This window comes from Mauremys reevesii, linkage group 15 (genome assembly GCF_016161935.1).
Source record: "Mauremys reevesii isolate NIE-2019 linkage group 15, ASM1616193v1, whole genome shotgun sequence".
In the NCBI taxonomy this organism is placed as follows: domain Eukaryota; kingdom Metazoa; phylum Chordata; order Testudines; family Geoemydidae; genus Mauremys; species Mauremys reevesii.
Window position 1 is genome coordinate 41,489,098 of NC_052637.1, and position 20,761 is coordinate 41,509,858.

The 20,761-nt window shown below is 64.7% G+C and overlaps 1 protein-coding gene across 8 annotated transcripts in view; it reads right to left on the minus strand.

Annotated features, from left to right (window-relative positions):
• SDK2 (sidekick cell adhesion molecule 2) overlaps positions 1-20,761 on the minus strand; it is a 161,491-nt gene that overhangs the window by 33,801 nt on the left and 106,929 nt on the right. For all 8 annotated transcript variants that reach the window (XM_039501736.1, XM_039501735.1, XM_039501733.1 and 5 more), the window contains exons 4-16: positions 17,689-17,836; positions 13,118-13,251; positions 10,198-10,309; positions 9,381-9,571; positions 8,874-8,957; positions 8,591-8,785; positions 6,628-6,744; positions 5,180-5,347; positions 4,757-4,859; positions 3,408-3,584; positions 862-998; positions 363-510; positions 126-266 (exon numbers count right to left, since the gene is read on the minus strand). In XM_039501736.1, the coding sequence (XP_039357670.1) occupies positions 126-266; positions 363-510; positions 862-998; positions 3,408-3,584; positions 4,757-4,859; positions 5,180-5,347; positions 6,628-6,744; positions 8,591-8,785; positions 8,874-8,957; positions 9,381-9,571; positions 10,198-10,309; positions 13,118-13,251; positions 17,689-17,836 (1,855 nt within the window). The remainder of the gene's footprint in view (positions 1-125; positions 267-362; positions 511-861; positions 999-3,407; positions 3,585-4,756; positions 4,860-5,179; positions 5,348-6,627; positions 6,745-8,590; positions 8,786-8,873; positions 8,958-9,380; positions 9,572-10,197; positions 10,310-13,117; positions 13,252-17,688; positions 17,837-20,761) is intronic.

Below are 20,761 nucleotides of genomic sequence, written 5' to 3' on the forward strand. Positions count from 1 at the left end.
GGCAAGTCAGGCCAGCGGGCAGCCGGGCCCCCTCTGGCTCCAGCAGGCCCATCCGGTGGGAGCCAGGCAGATGCCGCCCTGGGGACCGGCCGGGTGGGGAGGGCCGGCTCCCCCCAGTGGCCTACCTGATCAGGTAGCCTTTCAGGAGGCCGTTCTGGTGGCTCTCAGGAGGCGGCTGCCACTGGATCATGATGGACTGGTTGGTCCTGCCGCTGGCGATGACGTTCTGGGGGGGCGCGGTGGGGGGCTCCTCCGGCAGGGACACCCTGGGAGGGGAGGCAGCGAAGGTCGTGAGTGAGGCCCCCCCGCCCTGCCCTGGCCAGCTCCTGGCCCACGCAGGCGGCCGCCCGGCCCCGCCTTACCTCTCGGTGTCCTGGCTGAACTGCCCTTTGCCCACGTCGTTGGCAGCGCAGAGGCGGAACTGGTAGGAGCGCGCGGGCACCAGGCCTCGCACCACCACGGAGGTCGCCTCGGGGTCAACGCTGGCCAGGAGGGTGGTCCAGGGGGCGTCTGCGGGGCAGAGAGGGCGGGGTGGAGTGGAGAGCCGGCACGGGGCAAACACGGTCCTTTCAGTCGCCAATAGGCCCCATGCCCGCTCCCTGGCCTGGCACCCCCTGCGCTGCTCGGCTGCACAGGACACGCGGGGTCCCCGGCTGGCTCCCGGCTGTCAGGAGCCACTCTGCACGGTGTGCTGCAGGCGAAGCCCCAGGCCCCGGCCCGATGGCGTGCGGTTAGTGCCCCAAACCAGGGAGCTGGACTTCCCCCCGCCCCTTGCAGGTTCCCCCCTCGGGAGCCCAGTCGGGCGGGCCAGGCCCATCCACGCCTGTGCCCGCTCCCAGCGCCCCGCGGCGGGTGCCTTACTGTTCTCGGAGACCTCGAGGATGTAGTGCAGCAAGGGGCTGTTCCCGTCGAAGGGCTTGGCCCAGGTCAGGTTGATGGCACGTTTCTCCAGCGGGCTCAGCGTGGCCACCGGGTTCTCCGGGGCGTGGGGGAGCTGCCTGGAGGGGGGGCAGAAACCAGGGCTGGAAGCAGCGGGACAGCTTCAGAGGGCACACTGCCCTGGCGACGGGGGGAGGCAGGCAGGGAGGAGGTGGGGCAGGGAGCTGAGGGCGTTTGGGGCGGGTCACGGGAGCTCACTCCGGTGAGGTCTGGCATCGCGAGGGCAAGCCTGCCTGTACTGCCGGGCTGCCATGGCACAGGGGCTCTGGAGCCTATGGCCTGGCTGCAGGGTGCCCCGGTTAGCCGCATCGCAAGGGAGAAGGGGATGCTGTGGCAGGAGGAGGCAGGGTGCACGGGCAGGGGGATGCCATAGAAGGTACGCCGTGGCGGGAGGGGACCCCATGGCAGGAGGAGGCGGGGTGCGCGGGCAGGGGGATGCCATAGAAGGTACGCCGTGGCGGGAGGGGACCCCATGGCAGGAGGAGGCGGGGTGCGCGGGCAGGGGGATGCCACAGAAGGTACGCCGTGGCGGGAGGGGACCCCGTGGCAGGAGGAGGCGGGGTGTGCGGGCAGGGGGGTGCCACAGAAGGTACGTCGTGGTGGGAGGGGACCCCGTGGCAGGAGGAGGCAGGGTTCACGGGCAGGGGGATGCCATAGAAGGTACGCCGTGGCGGGAGGGGACCCCGTGGCAGGAGGAGGCGGGGTGCGCGGGCAGGGGGATGCCATAGAAGGTACGTCGTGGCGGGAGGGGACCCCGTGGCAGGAGGAGGCGGGGTGCGCGGGCAGGGGGATGCCATAGAAGGTACGCCGTGGCGGGAGGGGACCCCGTGGCAGGAGGAGGCGGGGTGCGCGGGCAGGGGGATGCCATAGAAGGTACGCCGTGGCGGGAGGGGACCCCGTGGCAGGAGGAGGCGGGGTGCACGGGCAGGGGGATGCCATAGAAGGTACGTCGTGGCGGGAGGGGACCCCGTGGCAGGAGGAGGCGGGGTGCGTGGGCAGGGGGATGCCATAGAAGACACGCCGTGGCGGGATGGGACCCCGTGGCAGGAGGAGGCGGGGTGCGTGGGCAGGGGGGTGCCACAGAAGGTACGTTGTGGTGGGAGGGGACCCCGTGGCAGGAGGAGGCAGGGTGCATGGGCAGGGGGATGCCACAGAAGGTACGCCGTGGCGGGAGGGGACCCGTGGCAGGAGGAGGCGGGTGCACGGGCAGGGGAGGCCATAGAAGGTACGTCGTGGCGGGAGGGGACCCCGTGGCAGGAGGAGGCGGGGTGCGTGGGCAGGGGGGTGCCACAGAAGGTACGATGTGGTGGGAGGGGACCCCGTGGCAGGAGGAGGCAGGGTGCATGGGCAGGGGGATGCCACAGAAGGTACATCGTGGTGGGAGGGGACCCCGTGGCAGGAGGAGGCAGGGTGCATGGGCAGGGGGATGCCACAGAAGGTACGCCGTGGCGGGAGGGGACCCCGTGGCAGGAGGAGGCGGGGTGCGCGGGCAGGGGGGTGCCACAGAAGGTACGCCGTGGCGGGAGGGGACCCTGTGGCAGGAGGAGGCAGGGTGCATGGGCAGGGGGATGCCACAGAAGGTACGCCGTGGCGGGAGGGGACCCCGTGGCAGGAGGAGGCGGGGTGCGCGGGCAGGGGGGTGCCACAGAAGGTACGCCGTGGCGGGAGGGGACCCTGTGGCAGGAGGAGGCGGGGTACGTGGGCAGGGGGATGCCATAGAAGGTACGCCGTGGCGGGAGGGGACCCCGTGGCAGGAGGAGGCGGGGTACGTGGGCAGGGGGATGCCATAGAAGGGACGCCGTGGCGGGAGGGGACCCCGTGGCAGGAGGAGGCGGGGTGCGTGGGCAGGGGGATGCCATAGAAGATACGCCGTGGCGGGAGGGGACCCCGTGGCAGGAGGAGGCAGGGTGCGCCGGCAGGGGGGTACCACAGAAGGTACGCCGTGGTGGGAGGGGACCCCGTGGCAGGAGGAGGCAGGGTACACGGGCAGGGGGATGCCATAGAAGGTACGCCGTGGCGGGAGGGGACCCCGTGGCAGGAGGAGGCGGGGTGCACGGGCAGGGGGATGCCATAGAAGGTACGTCGTGGCGGGAGGGGACCCCGTGGCAGGAGGAGGAGGGGTGCACGGGCAGGGGGATGCCATAGAAGGTACGTCGTGGTGGGAGGGGACCCTGTGGCAGGAGGAGGCAGGGTGCGCGGGCAGGGGGATGCCACAGAAGGTACGCCGTGGCGGGAGGGGACCCCGTGGCAGGAGGAGGAGGGGTGCGCGGGCAGGGGGATGCCATAGAAGACACGCCGTGGCGGGAGGGGACCCCGTGGCAGGAGGAGGCGGGGTGCGCGGGCAGGGGGAAGGGGGAGATGCCATGGCAGGAAGCCGGGAAGGTGTCTAGGTGGGAGGATGAGCCCCTGCAGCGTTCCTGTCCCAGGCAGGGCACGCGGGGGGGACCTAGGCCAGCAGACTCCCTCACCTGACGCGCAGGTGGGCACTGCGGGAGTCGTTGCCCCCGGCGGAGAGGACCCGGCAGGTGTAGGTACCGATGTCCCCGGACCAGGTCTGGGAGATGTGCAGGGTGCCCTCCTCGTCCAGCCGGAGCCGCGGGATGCCATCCACGCTGACGGGCGCACCGTCCTTCTCCCAGACGTACCTGCCGCAAGGCCACCACAGGCTTCAGGGCTGGAGCTGGGAATGGAACCCAGGCGTCCTGACCCCAGCCCCTCTGCCGCAACCACCAGACCCCACTCCCCTCCGACAGCTGGGGGAGAACCGAGGTGTCCCAGCCCCCACGTAGCCCCCAGGCCCCGCCCTGTCTCTCTGTAACGCAGCGACGGCCGTGCTCTGGAGGAGTCCTACCGGCCCCTCAGCGGGACGCGGTGCATGGGCTGCCCCGTGTGCGCTGGCTTCGCTCAGAGCAGCCCCCCAGTCTGGGTCTCAGCCACCAGGCGGGGCGGGGGCGGCGGGGGGGAGTGAGTGGGCAGCAGGGGCATGGCACAGCTTGCAGCCTCCCGCAGGCGCTGTACCCAGGTTGGGCACCGGGTGGCGGTGCAGAGCTGCAATGCCACGGCTCAGGAAGCTGGGCGCGGGGGGGCACCCGAGATGGCAGGTGGGGCTCCCGCAGCAAGGCAGCATTTATCCCCCCATCAGATACTCAGCCAGGGCCAGGGGAGCGGATCTGTCAGGGCTGGGGTCTCTGGCTCTGCAGGGAGGGTCCCCTGGCTCCCACCTGCCCAGCACTGGGGGGTGGGGGGTGTTAATTCACCCCCTGCATCTCTGCCCTGCCTGGGGGAATAGGGAAGTCCCTGCCCACCCCCCTGGAAGCAGGGCTGGGACCCCCAACCTCCCCCCCGCCAGGGAGCTCCGGAAGCAGGGCTGGGACCCCTCAACCTGCCCCCCTGCCAGGGAGCTCGGGGAGCAGGGCCGGGTGACCCCGGACGCCCTGCCAGGGAGCTCGGGGAGCAGGGCCGGGAGCCCCCGGACGCCCTGCCAGGGAGCTCGGGGAGCAGGGCCGGGAGCCCCGGACGCCCTGCCAGGGAGCTCGGGGAGGAGGGCCGGGTGACCCCGGACGCCCTGCCAGGGAGCTCGGGGAGCAGGGCCGGGAGCCCCCGGACGCCCTGCCAGGGAGCTCGGGGAGCAGGGCCGGGAGCCCCCGGACGCCCTGCCAGGGAGCTCGGGGAGCAGGGCCGGGTGCCCCCGGACGCCCTGCCAGGGAGCTCGGGGAGCAGGGCCGGGAGCCCCCGGACGCCCTGACAGGGAGTTCCGGGAGCAGGGCTGGGAGCCGGGGTTCCCAGGACAGAGCCCTGCTAAGCCAAGGCCACGTACCTGACGGCCACGCTGGGGTCGTGGGTGACGCCGCAGCTCATGGAGGCTTTGGTTCCCTTGATGACGCTCTGGTCCTGAGGGGGGCTGGCGATGCGGGTGCGGGCTGGGGAACAGACACATAGTGAGCAGCAGCCCCCACTCGTGGGAATGTGGGGGGGCTCCGCCCACTGGGGGGCCAGCTCCAGCAGGGCTCTCTCTGGGGCGAAGGGCGGGAGAGCGCGTCACAGCCTGGCGGGGGGGGGGGGGTGCTCCGCCCTGCCGTGCCAGGGGCCTGGAGTCGAGCCCCACGTAAGCCTCACAACGGGGCCAGCAGGGGGCGCTGGGGAAACCAGGCCCCGTGGCGAGAGCCGTGCCGCGCTGGGTGCTGGGGACGTCGGTCTGGGTCTGATGGGGCAGGGGCCAGCAGGGGCGGAGCGGCCTTACCCCACACGACGAGCTCTGCAGAGGCCTCGTCCACCCCACGGGAGTTGGTGGCCAAGCAGGTGTAGCTGCCGGCGTCGGCGATGTGCGTGGGGCTGACGAGGAGGCTGCCTGACTCCAGCAGGGTGAAGCGCGGCAGCTGCACCGAGCCGCTGGCCAGGATCCGCTCCCCTGTGGGGAGAGGGGAGAGCCCCGTCATCCGCAGGAAGCGATGGCCAGGGAGAGCCTGGCGCCCGTAGCCAGCCCAGCGCCCCGCTCCCGAGCCACACGGGGAAGGAGCCACAGGGCCAGGAGACCTGCCTGCAAACCAGCCTGCTCACAAGTGACATGAGTTTGCAGAGTCCTGCAGGGCTGGGAGAACGGGGGGGCTGCGGCTGGAGGGGCATCGACGGAGCCGGGCAGGGTCCATCACGCCTGGCTCTGAGCCAAGCTCTCAGCCCCTCAATCTCGTGCTCACCGAGCCGAGCCCCTGGCCTGGGCTGGAAATGCCGGCAGGAGACACTGCCCGTCTCCCAGGCACTCAGCCGGGGGCGGGCAGCGCGGGCTTTGCCCCGGACAGGGAGCACGAACATCCTCCCAAGCAGCGCTGCGGCCCTAAGAGCGGGCGCCGGGGGGGGGTTGACAAGGCAGTGACGGGGGCCTGCGGGGGAGCAGCGTAACCTGGAGCTGTCCTCCCAGAGGGGGCGGGTGAGCCTGGCATGTCGGGAACAGGGGAAGACTCCGCAGCTCCGGACGCTGCTCCTAGAGGCGGGACATGCCGGGGGTGCGGCAGCAAAGGGACCCGGCCTGGCTGCCATGTGCCCGATGTTATGGGGCAAGCAGGGCACTGCCCGGGGAGTGAGAGCCCAGCTGAGTCCCCCACAGGCTCTGCCCAGGCACCGACACCCCCCACTGCCCTCTGGCTCAGGGGCACGGCACAGAGCTTTGGGGGCTGCCAGCTGCAATGAACTGGGGCAACACGCACTGCCTTCCCCCCACTCCTTCCCCCAGCTCCAGCCAGGGGGCAGGAGGAACCAGAACACGGCTCCTAGCCCCGAGCTCCTGCCCCAGGCTGCATGCCCTGCCCAGGTCACACTAGACCAATGCCCATCGCTCCCCCCAGCACATGGGAGGCTGATCCAAACCACCCTCTGCGCTGGCTTGGCATTAACCCTCTGACTTCTCCCCCCTCAGGGGGGGCCAGCCTCGGCAGTGGGGTGGGGACCAGGTGGAAGGGGGGCACTGCCCTCGGCAGCAGGAGGTTGGGCAGCTAGGAGAGGTGCCGGCTGGGAGGTGAGGGAGGGCTCTGCATGGGGATGAGAGGGAGCACATGATGCATGAGGCAGCGGGAGGGCTCTGCCACGGGGTGGGGCTCTGGCTGGGGAAGGTTGAGGTGCCCACAGCTCTGGGCCCTACAAGGACCCCAGGTGACTGTGCCCAGAGATGCAGCGCTGGGGCATGGCCCCCTTTACCTTTCTGCCAGGTGATGGCCGGCCTCGGCGCCCCTGAGGTCTCGCAGCTGAGAACCACGGCCATGCCGTCGATCACGGTGCTGTCAAGGGGGCCCTTGGTGATGTTGGGAGCGATGCCTGAGCAGAGGAGACACGGAGAAGCCTGTGAAGCGGCTCCTGCGGCCCAGCTCTGGGGTGACCCAGTGGCTACCATCAGGCTGCGGCAGCCCCTGGCCCGCTCGGGCTCTCAACACCTCGTCCTTGGGCTGACCCATGCCAGAGGCTTGGGATCCACTGCCACCCTGAGCACCCTCCGGTGCCCGCAGAGAGGCCCTGCACCCCAGTGGCTTTTGCTCTCGCAGTTGTCCGGCAGCCTCCTTCCCTCGATGCTGCACGAGGGGCGGGGCAGCACTGCCCAGCACGGGACGGGCAGTGAAGGGGCACCGGGGGCTCTCGGTGGCACCGTGCTCAGGGCTGGCAGTGCCCCTTTTATCCTCAGGCAGCATCTCCCGCATCCTGTGCTGAGGCATTGGGGTCAGCAGTGACCGCCAGGGGAGAGCGCCCCCTCCTGAGATCCCAGCCCCACAGCACAGCGCCCCCTAGCACCACACTGGGGCATTGGGGTCAGCAGTGACCGCCAGGGGAGAGCACCCCCTCCCTAGATCCCAGCCCCCGCAGCACAGCGCCCCCTAGCACCCCACTGGGGCATTGGGGTCAGCAGTGACCGCCAGGGGAGAGCACCCCCTCCTGAGATCCCAGCCCCACAGCACAGCGCCCCCTAGCACCACACTGGGGCATTGGGGTCAGCAGTGACCGCCAGGGGAGAGCACCCCCTCCTGAGATCCCCACCCCTGCAGCACAGCGCCCCCTAGTGCCCCACTGGAGCACTGGGGTCAGCAGTGACTGCCAGGGGAGAGCGCCCCCTCCTGAGATCCCAGCCCCACAGCACAGCGCCCCCTAGCACCACACTGGGGCATTGGGGTCAGCAGTGACCGCCAGGGGAGAGCGCCCCCTCCTGAGATCCCAGCCCCTGCAGCACAGCGCCCCCTAGCACCCCACTGGGGCATTGGGGTCAGCAGTGACCGCCAGGGGAGAGCGCCCCCTCCTGAGATCCCAGCCCCACAGCACAGCGCCCCCTAGCACCACACCGGGGCATTGGGATCAGCAGTGACCGCCAGGGGAGAGCACCCCCTCCCGAGATCCCAGCCCCCGCAGCACAGCGCCCCCTAGCACCACATTGGGGCATTGGGGTCAGCAGTGACCGCCAGGGGAGAGCGCCCCCTCCTGAGATCCCAGCCCCTGCAGCACAGCGCCCCCTAGCACCACACTGGGGCATTGGGGTCAGCAGTGACCGCCAGGGGAGAGCACCCCCTCCCGAGATCCCAGCCCCACAGCACATGCCCCCTAGTACCCCACTGGGGCATTGGGGTCAGCAGTGACTGCCAGGCCAGAGCACCCCCTCCTGAGATCCCAGCCCCTGCAGCACAGCGCCCCCTAGCACCACACTGGGGCATTGGGGTCAGCTGTGACTGCCAGGGGAGAGCGCCCCCTCCTTAGATCCCAGCCCCACAGCACAGCGCCCCCTAGCGCCACACCGGGGCATTGGGGTCAGCACTGACTGCCAGGGGAGAGCACCCCCTCCTGAGATCCCCACCCCTGCAGCACAGCGTCCCCTAGCACCACACTGGGGCATTGGGGTCTGCGCCTCCTGCTGGGGCTCCCCACAGCACAGCGCCCCCTAGCGCCACACTGGGGTCAGCACTGACTGCCAGGGGAGAGTCACCCACCCCACTCCCCGCAGAGCCTAGCTAGAGACTCTGGAGGTCTCCCAGCCAGGGCAGCCTTGGCCCGTCCCTGCTGGGCTCCCAGCCTGTGCCACGCCCGAGGGGCTGGCGCCAGGCACCGACGGGTTCAGGACCCGAGAATCCTGGGCCCACTGCTGGGCGCTATTCCCTGGCCTGCAGGGCTGAGAGCTGGCACCTACTGGTCACTGCCAGGTACGTGGAGGTCTGCACCTCGCCGGCGGCGTTGCGGGCGAAGCACTGGAACATGCCGGTGTCATCGGGCACCAGCCCGCTGATCTGCAAGCTCCCGTCGCCCAGCAGCCGGAACCGCGAGAGCTTCTCCACATGCACGAGGGCCGCGTCCTTGTACCAGGCCATGGCGGGCGGCGGGACGCCTGCAACCCAAAGCCCGCCCCCGAGAGGCAGCGTTAGACATGAGTCTGGGCAGCGGCAGGGTGCCGGGGCTGGGGGGAGACACATTACCTTTGGCCTGGCAAGGGATGGTCACCACCTTCTCCATCTCGGCCGTGACGTGCTTCTCCGGCTCCTGGACAAACTGGGGCGGCTCTGCAACGAGACCCCCCGAGGTAGAGGCAGGAACAACCGGAGCAGCCCGCTGCCCTCTCCCCGGCCCTTGGACGGAGCAGCCAGCCAGGGGCACCCCCAGGGCCTGGCTCTGACGGGCCCCAGCCGCGGGAGGGGCCCTGGCGGAGCCGCAGGAGGGTGCTGGAGGCAGCGAAGGGGCTGCGGGGGGCCCCACCCCCTTGCTGTGCAGCCCTGGGGAGCGCGCCCAAGGCAGAGAGAGCCCGGCAGCCCTCAACTCAGCCCGGGTGCTGGGGCTGATACGCTCCTCCCCACAGGCCCCTGGCACTGAGACCCCGGAAGGAGCAAAGGCAGGAGCCTGGCCAGGCTGCCCCGGCTCCTCCGGCGCCTGCTTCTGTACGGTGACCCAGCAAGACAGGACCTCCCCAGACTCGCCTGGGCCCTTACCCAGCACGGCGAGGAAGGCCCCCTCCGCCACGGCGGGCACGCTGCTGCTGCGCAGCACGGCCTCGCACTCGTAGTAGCCGCTGTCGCCCAGCGTGGGGTTGAGGATGGTGAGCCGGCGGTTGTAGTCGCTGAGCCCGCTGGACAGCGGCGCCCCGTCCTTCTTCCAGACGATGTGCAGCTTCATCAGCGGCCTGGGGGGTGAGGAGAGTGTGGGAGAGCTGCCCCGGACACAGCCCCTGCCTTCCACCCGCCCCAGATCCCGCTCAGCTCCTGCAGCCGGAGCCTGCCAGCCCGCAGGGGAACAGGGACCCAGGCGTCCTAGGGGGAGGGAGGTTTCAGAGCAGCTCTGGGCCAGGGATCTGGTCCCTCTACGTTTGCAGGGCTCAGCAGAAGGGGACCCCAAGCCCGAGGGGAGTCTCTGGCCTCGACCACAGCAAGAGACCTGCCCGTGTCACTGGGCTGTCTCCCGCCCCCCCAGCGGGAGGTGGGTTTGGAGCCAGTCTCGACCTGCAGCTGAATCCCTCGAGCTCTCTCCTGGTACAGAGCCTCTGGGGCCCAGCCAGGGACCTCCCTCGCTATGGGGCAGGGCAGGCAGAGCAGACCTGACCCAACAGAGCCCCCTATCACCCAACACCAGGGCACCCACCCTGGGCAGGGCCAACCCTCTGCATCTTAGGCCAGCTTCCCATGCCAACAGGGGTCCCTATGCCAGGAACCCCACCCCACCCCACACCTAGGGGAGCCTGATCAGGATCTGCCCCAAGGGTAGCCTCAGATGAGAGTCCAGCCCCCGGGACCTTGGGGGGCAGCTACCCACCTGGCGTTGGCCACGCACTCCATGGTCACTTCCGAGGTGCCGGTCACCACGCTGGTGTTCCTGGGCGGGATGATGATGGTGGGAGCGATGGGATCGGCCGGGCCGCCGACATCTAAGGGGAGCCGAGGCGGCAGAGCAGGCTGTTAGAAAGCGCCCGCCTCCTCGGCCGACGGGGCTCGCAGGGAGCGGCCAGGCACCAGCACGGAGGGCCAGCGAGCCGGTGCGAGTCGAGGGGAGCAGGCGAGTCAGAGCTCTGGCAATGGCATCGTCTTGGAGATCTCCCCAGGCTCAGCACGGCTCCGCTCTGCCCCACGCCAACTCCCAGCTCAGTGTGGGCTGGCACCCACCTGCTCTCCATCACGGCCTGGCCCACCAGCTGCCCAGACACGGGGGTCCTGTGCCCAGCCGGTCGGGGATGCCAAGAGTGTTTAGCTGAGTGGCAAAGGGTTCAGGGGGTTCTGTAACCCACCCTCCCGCATGGTCCCTACAAGCCCCGGAGGGCATCGAGCATCCATGCCCCGCCCCCCTGGGGTAATCTCGGCAGCCCTGCGCCGCCCGCGGCTTCGGCAGAGAAGGGAGTGGGGGAGTGTAGAAGGCAAAATAATTGCAACGATAAAAAACCCTCATGTAGGTGCTGTAAAAAGGGATTGGCGTGAAAGCTGCTGATCTAGCTGAATCCATAAACAGGCCTTGGCGTTGTTTATTTACATGGCGGGACACATCAGGACAGCACGACGGATTAATGGCGCGCCAGGCCGGGCCGGGCCGGGCAGATAAAGCCCGACAAGGGAGGCCATAAAGCGGCCGCGGAGCAAACAGCAGGAGGGAGAGAGCAAAGGGATGAGATCGCACGGGCGCTTTGTACCAAGTCAGGGCTTTTTCCAGGGGACGGGTCACACGGTGGCTGCGGCAGGGGCCACGCTGGTCAGGGAGAGCCATGGGCAGGTGAGGTCAAAGGGGAACCCAGTGCTCATTGCACTCGGCTGTGGGTCGGGATTGAGGGGCACTGGCAGAGCCTTTGGGATGCAGAGCCCAGGGCAGGATTGCACAGTGGAGTGGAGCTGCACCGGTGCCTGGGGAGTCCCTGCCCCATGCAGAGCCCCAGTCCCTGCCAACAGCCCCTCATGAAAGCCACAGGGCAGGGACTTTCTGCAGCCCTTTCTGCAAGGGGGCGCTGCCCAGAGCTGCTACTGTCCACCCCCATCTCCAGGGCCAGGGCAGGGGATGTGCCATGCTGAGGCCCGGGGAGCCTGTGGCGGAGGGAGGGTGTACAGGGAGGGGGCTGGGCTGGTGAGATAATTAGTGCCTGCCGGCTCCTGCAGCACGGCCCAAAGAGCCGAAATAAATTTCAAGGAGGCTGAGCTGTTAAGTCAGCAGAAGTTGGAGCCTCCGAAGAGATTTACTGCAAATTAAATTTGGGCCTGAGCCAACGGGAGCGGGGGCCAGAAAGCCAGATGCACAGAGACAGCCCTGTAAAATGGCCGGGAGACATTGGGGTTGTGGTGGTGGTGGGGGGACCCTCCTGGGTGGGAAGCGATGGGATGGGAGGGGGCTCTGATGGAGCCAGGAGAGCTATTAGCAGGGAGCAATTCCCTCCAAGAATGTAGGGAGCGAGCTGCAGCCCCCCTCCCCATCCGTGAAAAGCCCTGGTAAACCTTCTGGGGCCGGCTGCTCCCCCCCACCCCGGCACCGACAGCACTGCGGAGCCAGCGGCACCATCTAGGCTTCCCTGATCCCTGAGCAGCCCTGGTTAATGCCAGGCTGAGCCTGGGGGCCCATCACCCTCCCCTTGTTCTACACAGACAGGAGAGAGTGCACACACCCCCGCCTGCCTGCACACACGCCCACCCGTGCACTCCCGCCAGTGCACACATGCCAGCCAGTCCGGTGCACACACGCCCGCCGGTGCACACACGCCCACCGGTGCACACCCACCAGTGCACACAGCCAGCCTGTGCACACCCGCCCATGCACACAGACCCGCTCACCGGTGCACACCCGCTCACCAGAGCACACCCACCAGTGCACACAGGCAGCCTCTGCACACCCGCCCATGCACACAGACCCGCTTGCCGGTGCACACCCGCCCACCAGAGCACACCCACCAGTGCACACAGGCAGCCTCTGCACACCCGCCCATGCACACAGACCCGCTCGCCAGTGCACACCCGCCCACCAGAGCACACCCACCAGTGCACACAGGCAGCCTCTGCACACCCGCCCATGCACACAGACCCGCTCACCGGTGCACACCCGCCCACCAGAGCACACCCACCAGTGCACACAGGCAGCCTGTGCACACCCGCCCATCGCACACAGACCCGCTCACCGGTGCACATCCACACAGCAGAGCACACCCACCCACCTGCACACACGCCCGCCCATGCACACACACCCGCCTGCCTGGGCACACACCCTTGCCCATGCACACATGCCCACCCATGCACACACACCCGCCAGCCGGTGCACACCTGTCCACCCGAACAAACATGCCCATCCATGCACACACGCCTGCCGGTGCACACCCGCCTGCCTGCACACACATACACCTGTGCACACACGCCAGCCGGTGCACACCTGCCCGCCCAAACACACCCGCCCACCTGCACACAAAAGCTATCCCACGCCTCTGACTGGCCTCACAGTCACGCCCTGCTTCTCCTCTCTCTCAGGCTGCACCCTCCTTCCCCCCGAGCACACTGCACCAAGTCTGGACATTGAGGATCCAACCCAATGCCAACCCCCCGCCCCCTGGATCTGGCCCTGGGACCCACGCGCCAGGCGGCGCAGAGCCAGCAGGGCACATATTCTTTCCCTGCGATTCCTGGATTCCTCCCCTGAGGAACAAGCCCCTGGAGCGGCCTCCAGAAGCTCCAACCAGCTCCCTTTAACACGCCCCGACCCGGGGCCCGGGACTTACTCTCCACGGTGAGAGTGATGGGCTGGCTCGTCTTGTTATCTCCGTTCTTGTCGTTCACGGCCTGCACGTAGTACCGGCCGGCGTCGGGTGCCACCGTCGACAGGATGACCAGGGTGTTCTCCAGCGTGATGGCTCTGGCAGGGGAGCGCAGAGGAGACAGCGTGAGAGGAGCGAACTCGCCGCAGGGAGCAAGGGGGCGGGGGCGGGGCCAGCCCTCGAGTTCAGGGATCTTTGGTCCAGGGCCAGTTCAGGGTCATCTCTGGACAAGGGTCCCTGCGGACATTCGGATCCGGAGCTGGTGGGGAAGGCAGCTCAGAGCCTAGCTCAGGTTCGGTTCACGCTCCCCCATCGCGGGTTTCACTAAGAGGGTAAAACACCACAGGAGGCGCCGAGCGCAGCGCACAAATTAACGAGCCTGCAAAACCCTTAATCTCGGACAACGAGCAGAATTTACACAATTGATCACGTCTGTCTTTATGTTGCCCAGTGCCTAAGCATTGAGGGAGGGGGCCGACAGACCGGACAGTTGCCGATTAATAGGTTTTTCTTTTCTTTTTTTACCCAATGATCTAATCTGCTGGAAACATAAAATGGTTTGAGGAATATATTTTGCCATTAAATATGAGATAAAGGAGTTTTATCTCCTCAATCCTGCTTTGCAAATAGAAAAGAGACCAGTTCAATTCCCACATAATGTGGGTTACAAATTCAATTCCAGCTCGCTGGGGCTGACGGCGCCCAATGCTGCTGCCACCTCCCTCTCTCTCTCTCTCTCTCTGTGTGTGTGTGTATATATATCTGGTCCAGAGACATGGGGACAAGTGTGTGTCCACCGTGTAGGTATTTCTATATCCACACATAGGAGTGTGAAACACACACTGGGAGCATGTGGCTCCTCTAGTAGCTGGTCTGCATAAGAAGTTACAAGCCTACTACAGCTGCCAGTGAGTGGAGGTGCTCCTTTAGCTAAAGCAGCAGATGTTCAGGCTTTTTGGGCTGCAGAGTTCAAACCCCAGGGATGCCCGGAGCAGAGGGGCCATTACCCATGCCTACCCGTGTGTGTGTGTGTATGGAATGTGTCTATCTGTGTGCCCCATATGTGTGTGTCTTATAGGCTATGCAATCCAGAACGATTACATGTGTGCATGGCTGTATCATGTAATATTGGTATGTATGTTTACACATGCCATGTCCATGCGCATGGCCGAGGCTGTGCACCGCCTCGCTGCTACCTGTGTGTGTGCGTGTTAGGTAGGTAAGCACACAAGCAGAGAGGAGGCTGCTAGGAGAGTGATCTTTCCTAAAGACTAGCCCAGGGGACAACGCATGTCTCACTATGAATGTATCCGTCTGCGTGGGGAGAGGGAGTCATTTTTTTCCAGCAGACTATTCCAGCCTGCGTGAGTGCCAGCGCTTTCCCTCTCTCATTTTCTCTGGCTCCCGCATTTTTTTTTTAAATTCATTTTCTCAATGATAAACAAAACCATTAGTTTGTCAAGTCTATCTCCGGATCCTAATGTGATGCGCCCGCGACATCTGTTAAGCATCCTTAATGCTAGTTTAACAAGGACAAATCCAGTCGAGTTCTTTTCGCTTTCTCCCATTAGGTGAGCGTGGCAGGGTTTGGATGGATTCTCTCCAATAAACAGCTCCGCTAATGTCTCTGCCTCCCTGCAGTCGGGTTGGCGGGAGGGGGGATCGGGACGTCTGACACACGTCTGAAAGGCTGTGAGAGAAGTCCGAGACGCCCTACTGCGGCTTCAAAATACAGATGGTCCAGGAAACAGTGCTTTGTCTGCCTGATCTCAAAGCAGCCTGACTCACAATTTAGCACAATCCAGGGATGCAGGTACACCCCCATATGGCTCCACCCCCCTGCTGTGGCCCCACCTCTCCTCGAGGTGGCAGCAGGTTTCAGAATTAAGATGAATGAGGCATTTGGAGCTATTGTTTCAGGCTCTCTGCAGACTCAGGCAACCAATAGTCATGCTCAATTCACATTTTCAAGCTTTTCTTTGCAAGCATGAGAGCTAGAAAATATAGATGTTCTTCATCGTGCGACTCTAGGAGCTGTGGCCCAGCCTACGATGCCCAGACTTTAAACCAGCCCTCGGACTCAAGAAACCCTGTCATGCATGACAAGCTCACTGCACCATGGCGACAGGGAGGCAGCAGCATGTCATGGCATAGCAGCAGCAGTGTGTCTCAAGGCTGAGAAGCCCTAAAGAATCTGAGCGTCACGTTAACAGCTGTGCCAGCTGAGCTGGTGAGAAGTGTGATCCCACCATAGTGGCTGCTGGAGAGAGCTTAGGCCAACTCGTTCTTTGCACTCAGGGTCGGCCGGGATGGAGCCATCAGAGCTGGGAATCCCACCCGGCTGCGGAAGGCTGCTGGGCTCTGATGCATGCTGCGATGGGCTATCCCGAAGGCAGGGGACCTCAGCGAGCAGGCGCCCAGGACTGGGGGGTTGCAAAGCGCTGGGAACCCAATCGCCACAGAGCTCTTTGAGGTCAAAAGGAACGTGGCTTCCCTTCGCAGGACTATCCCCTTCCCTCTGCCGGGAAGAACCAGCACTCCACAGGTCCGTCAGCAGGGGGTGCTCTTTGCTCTGAAATACTTTCCGAGCAATGCCCTGACGCACCATTAGGAGGTGCTGTGCCGCTGCAGTTGGGTTCTTAGTGTCCTGGCCAGGTTCTGTTCTGCTCCGGGCTTGCCCGGGAGCGTTCAGCCCCTTTGCCGTATTCCCAGGCTCCTGCTGCCGCGCCGCGTGGCGGCTTGCTGTCCTGTGGGGGTGCCGTGATGGCTTTAAGACCAGACTCTAAAGCCCCCTGGAATCCCGGGGATGAAAGGGGCTCTAGGAACGTAATGACAATAATAATAAATACTTTGCACTGATATCGCTTTGCAGTGACTGTATGGAACAGCCCAGTGCCTGGGGCGACTGGCTGCTGCCTCAGAGGTGACTCCACTTAAAGGAAATTAACCCTTCACGTGTTTGCCAATTTCAAACGGAAAGCGTCAGTTAGTCTGTGTCCTGCATGCAAACAACGCAAGACACAGCGCCAGCTGCTCTCAGGCCAGGACTACGCTGCAGCCGTGCTGCTGTAGCGTAGACGTACCCTCGGCCCCAGTGCTGCTCCGCTGGTGGGTCACGGGGTATGTGTGGGTGCGGCTCTGGTGTGGCACCCCTCCACGCCCCAGGTAAAACGATAACACTGCACACCCTGCAGAGAGTGGCACGGCGCAGGTGCTGTCTGGAAGTGGAGAAGGACCCGGGAGCACCTTAAGATGCCAAGGGGACAGAAGACCGGTAAGGGGTGGGAGAACTGAGGGGAAGGTAAATGGGCGAGAACCCTCTGTAGTTTGGATGTGAGCTGTCACCATAAGCAGCTCCATCACTGCCAGCCTGCGCTAAATAAATGAAGAGCTGCGTCTCCTCGGTACCCATTGTTGCCATGGGTACATTTCCTCCCTCTCCCTGCTCTCCTAGACAGGAGTCTGTAGTTAGTTAGTCGAGCTCCTGCAGCCGCCTGATAATTTAATTAGGAGACAAAAGCGAATCAATCCCAAATAAATAAACGAATAAACAAACCCACCCCCGGCTGCTCCCCTCCCCGCTCCGTGCTCGTCCTGGCGTGGGCACAACACGGCCAGTGGGTTGATAAGCGGCTGCTAATCACCAGGCAGGGGGCAGGAAGCCGAATTTCCCGGTCAGATAGGGGGATCCGAGGGCTAGTGGCTACATGCCACCCTGGCCTGCCTCAGCCAGCCTGATAGCATTCATCAGATCCGTATCTCCACCCCGCAGGCACCAGCCGATTCGCTCCCAAGGACCCCTTTGAACTCTGCCATGAATATTAATCTGCTGTAATTGCCAGGAGCAGGGTGATGGAGCGGGCGTTTAATAGAATCAGTGCGCAGAGCCCGGGGAGGAGGCGGGGGGCTGGTTTGCAGGCTGGTCGGCAGGCTGGCTCCCCAGAGGGCTGTTTGCCAGGGGAGGACACACCGGAGCGCACACTCCCCCAGGGGAAGGTGCAGTACAGGGCCTCTGGAGGCGATGGGGGACGTGCTCAGGGGTTTCTCTGTCTCCTGACGTGCAGCAGGCGCTTGGCAGGCAGAGGGGTGATGCTAGGGGGCAGACGGGGAGAGCAGAGAGAAGCTGGTGCGTGGACACGTGCAGGAGGAAGGCTTGGGGTTTCCCTCCACACCTCGGTACGCTACTCCTGCCCCCAGCATGCCCTGCGGGGTCGCGCTGCCGCAGGGGGGCGCCGTAGGATGCAGAGTGAGCGCTGCCCTAGTGCCCGGCTGGACCGCGCCCAGGACTGCCGTGCGGACGGCTGGGGGCAAGTCGCCTTGTGCAGTCGGGGTGGCCTTGCCTTGCTCTGCAGGGGGTTATTTAGTTAGACGACCCCCTGCCTGCATAAGCCACGACAACCCCCCACAAGCAGCAGGCCCCGAACCTTCACCCTGTCCCATTCCAGCCGGTGCCATTGGGCCACCGGGGCACCTGTCTTTGGCCTCCCTAGAGTCAGCGGCTCCTCCCTGCCCCCAGGCGTCCCTCCTGGACTCACATGCGGCTGCTGGGGGGGATTTTCCGGCCGTCCCGGAACCAGGTGACCTGGGGCTGGGGGAAGCTGGCGATGCGGGGGGCATGGATGACGGCCGCTTCGCCGTGGCACACGCTCTGGTGCGTCTCGCTCTCCTCGAAGCTGCCCATGTCTGGAAAACAAACAGAGACCAAGGCGTCAGGGCCGGCGGGGAGCCGGCAAGGTGCTCTCGGAGCCCAAGGCCGGAGCGTGGGCCAAGGAGGGAACTGTCTGTGTCCGTCTCCTTGCCACAGCGTGGGCCTGCCGCTCGCCCCCGTCCCGAGCAGGGCCAGTGTGGCTGTCCGGGCAGCACAAGCCTCGCCGCTCAGCTGCCACACCTTGTCTCCTACTCGTGGCAGGGCTAGACTCTCCTTTGCTGCAGTGCCGACAGAAAACCTGGGCCACGGTTCAGCTGCTGGTGTGCAGAGACCACAGCCCGACTCGCTGACCGGTACCGCCTCACGGTCCCTTTGCGCCTCCCCGGCCGCCTGTCTGCATCCATCCCTCGTCTCGTGTCTTTGACTTTGACTGGACAGGCTTTGGAGCAGAGACCGTCCCTGTGTCCTGGGTTTGAACAGTACCCGGCACACTGGGGGCCAGGAGCCAAAATGAAATAGCGTATTGGGGTGACCCACAGATGGGGGTGGAATCTCCATCCTTAGAGGTTTTTAAGGCCCAGCTTGACAAAGCCCTGGCTGGGATGATTTAGTTGGGATTAGTCCTGCTTTGAGCAGGGGGTGGGACTAGATGACCCCTGAGGTCCCTTCCAGCCCTGAGATTCTATGATTCTATGAAAAACCAGCTGTGTGGAGGGTTCGAGCCGACTCATGACCGTGGCATTGAGGGCAAGGTCAGAGCCTCACTCTGCCTTCTTACTGCTCAGCTGTTTGCACCCTGGAAATTTATCGCGGTTTTAAAAAATAGGAGTAAACTAGGGTGTGTGAGGAAGAGGGGAGGGAGGGGAGATATTTTATTGACTTCCCTTAATTGCTGTAATTAAAAACATGTAAAGAATCTTTTTTTAACGACTTTGCCATTATCATTAGTTGTTAGCGCAGCTGCCTTATTAATTTCTCATTAGCTTCTTGATTTGTCATCACTCTTTGAGAGCGGGGCTCGTGGGGATCTGGCTGGGACCAGCTTTGGGGGTGACTCTGGAGTGGGGTGGGGCTCGCATCCAAACAACCAGAGGAGAAAGCCAGTCCCTCAGCACTGGAGTGAAATCACCGCTGGGCAGGGGGCCAGCACGATACCCAGGGCACGGCTTGAGCCTGGCTTTAACCCACAGGATTAAGTGCCGCGTGCTCGAGCCCTGCAGAGGTACCGCAGCCCACATCAGGAACGGTCCCAGTCCAGACACAGAGCCACCAAACTCACTGCACCAAGGCCTGGGCTGTTTTCAAACTGAGCTGCAAAAGCCCCCATTACCGCTCAGCTGGATTGTTCCGTTCTGTCACTGCTTGGCTCCGCTCGGAGACTTTAATGCTGGATGAGACACAAGCGGGGGCTTGCTCAGACACATTCCTCAGCTCATCACAACGGCCCGGAAATCCCTTGCACTGCAGAGGATGGGGCGAGTTTCTGAGGAACCCAGGACAGCTCACCTGGGTGTGCCGGTACTTTGTGATTCATAGATTTGTAAGGCTCAAATGGCACTTGGGGACCATCTAATGTGACCTCCTCTGTCACAGAACACCCCCACTCCCACGATTCCAGCATGCTGCCCTCACCTTCTGGCCGAGGCTTTGAGAAAGAGTCTTGAGTTAAAGACTCTCATGTCCCCCATTTCCCTAGCTATACTGTCACAACGGTGATTGCCCTCCCTGCAAACAACGTGCGCCTGATTTCCAACCTGTTCTTGCACCAGCTCCCAGCCAGAGCCCGCCAGGCCTGTCACTGCGGCTTTTTCACCCCATTTTTCAAAGAAGCCAACGAGCGGTTCTGTTACCCAAACTAAAGGGCAGACGAGCGTTTGCATATTCAGATCCAGCAGCTGAGAGTCCCACGGGGGCAGCTCGGCTGGGTGAAAGCCCTCGCCGGGTGACGACTGAGGGAACCTCATCCTGCCGTTTTAATATTTCACCTTGAAAACTGTTGTCTGCAACAGGCTTGTTATACCTCAGCCTGGTCTGTGCTGCCTTGACAATCGGCTTAGCCGCATGCTGGGCTGGGGCTAGTGTTAGGGGCTAGTTTGTCTCGTGATTTGCCGCACACAGAGCCCAGCTGCGCTAGGCGCTGTACTTAGCCATCGCCGGAGATAGTCCCTTGAACTCTAAACAGACGACGGGGATCATTCTCCCCCCAGGGCAGACAGAGAACGGGGCCTGGACAGAGGAAGTGACTCACCCAAGGGCAGACAGGGAGGCTGTGGCAGGGCGAGGCCCTGAACCCGGATCTCTGGAGTCGTAGCTCAGAGGCCATCCTTTCTTCCCTAGCAGAGCTTTGCTCCTAGGGAGACGCTGTGCCAGTTAGGAGCTGTAATTCACCCCCCTTGCCAGCTCTGCCTGTTGGGACCAGGGGAGGCTGCCACGCAGACGGGGCTCTGTGCAGGGGCAGGTGACCCGACGGTTAAAACGCCTGAGTCTGGCTTGCCATGCGGCCTCCATCTTGCTAGCCCAGAGGGCTGCCCCGCTGGTGAATCATGAGGCCTCTGCCCAAAGCAGGGGCCAGCGCGTCGCTGTTACATGGCCCGCTGGCGACAGCACCAGACTGTGCTAGTGCCCAGCGGGCACAGGGCCATTCGGAGAGGCGGCCGGGAGTGCACAGGCCTGCTCAGGTGGCTGCGGTGGCTCTGATCCCAGCGCTGCAGGGTTCCCGCCTGAAGGACATAGGACAAGCCCATCCCAAGAGGCCTCCGGCCTGCGTGGGAACGGTGCCAGGACACAGAAGGGAGGGAGGAAGAGAAGCTGGCGGGGAGAGGGGGGAGTGACACGCACTCAAGGACAAGAAGCCCCCTCGACATGGTCAGCGGGGGGCCTTTGCTCCAGCGTTCCCCTCCCCCCCCCACTGGCTGTGTAGCCGTCGGATGAGAGGCAGCTCAGTTAATTAGAACGAGCCG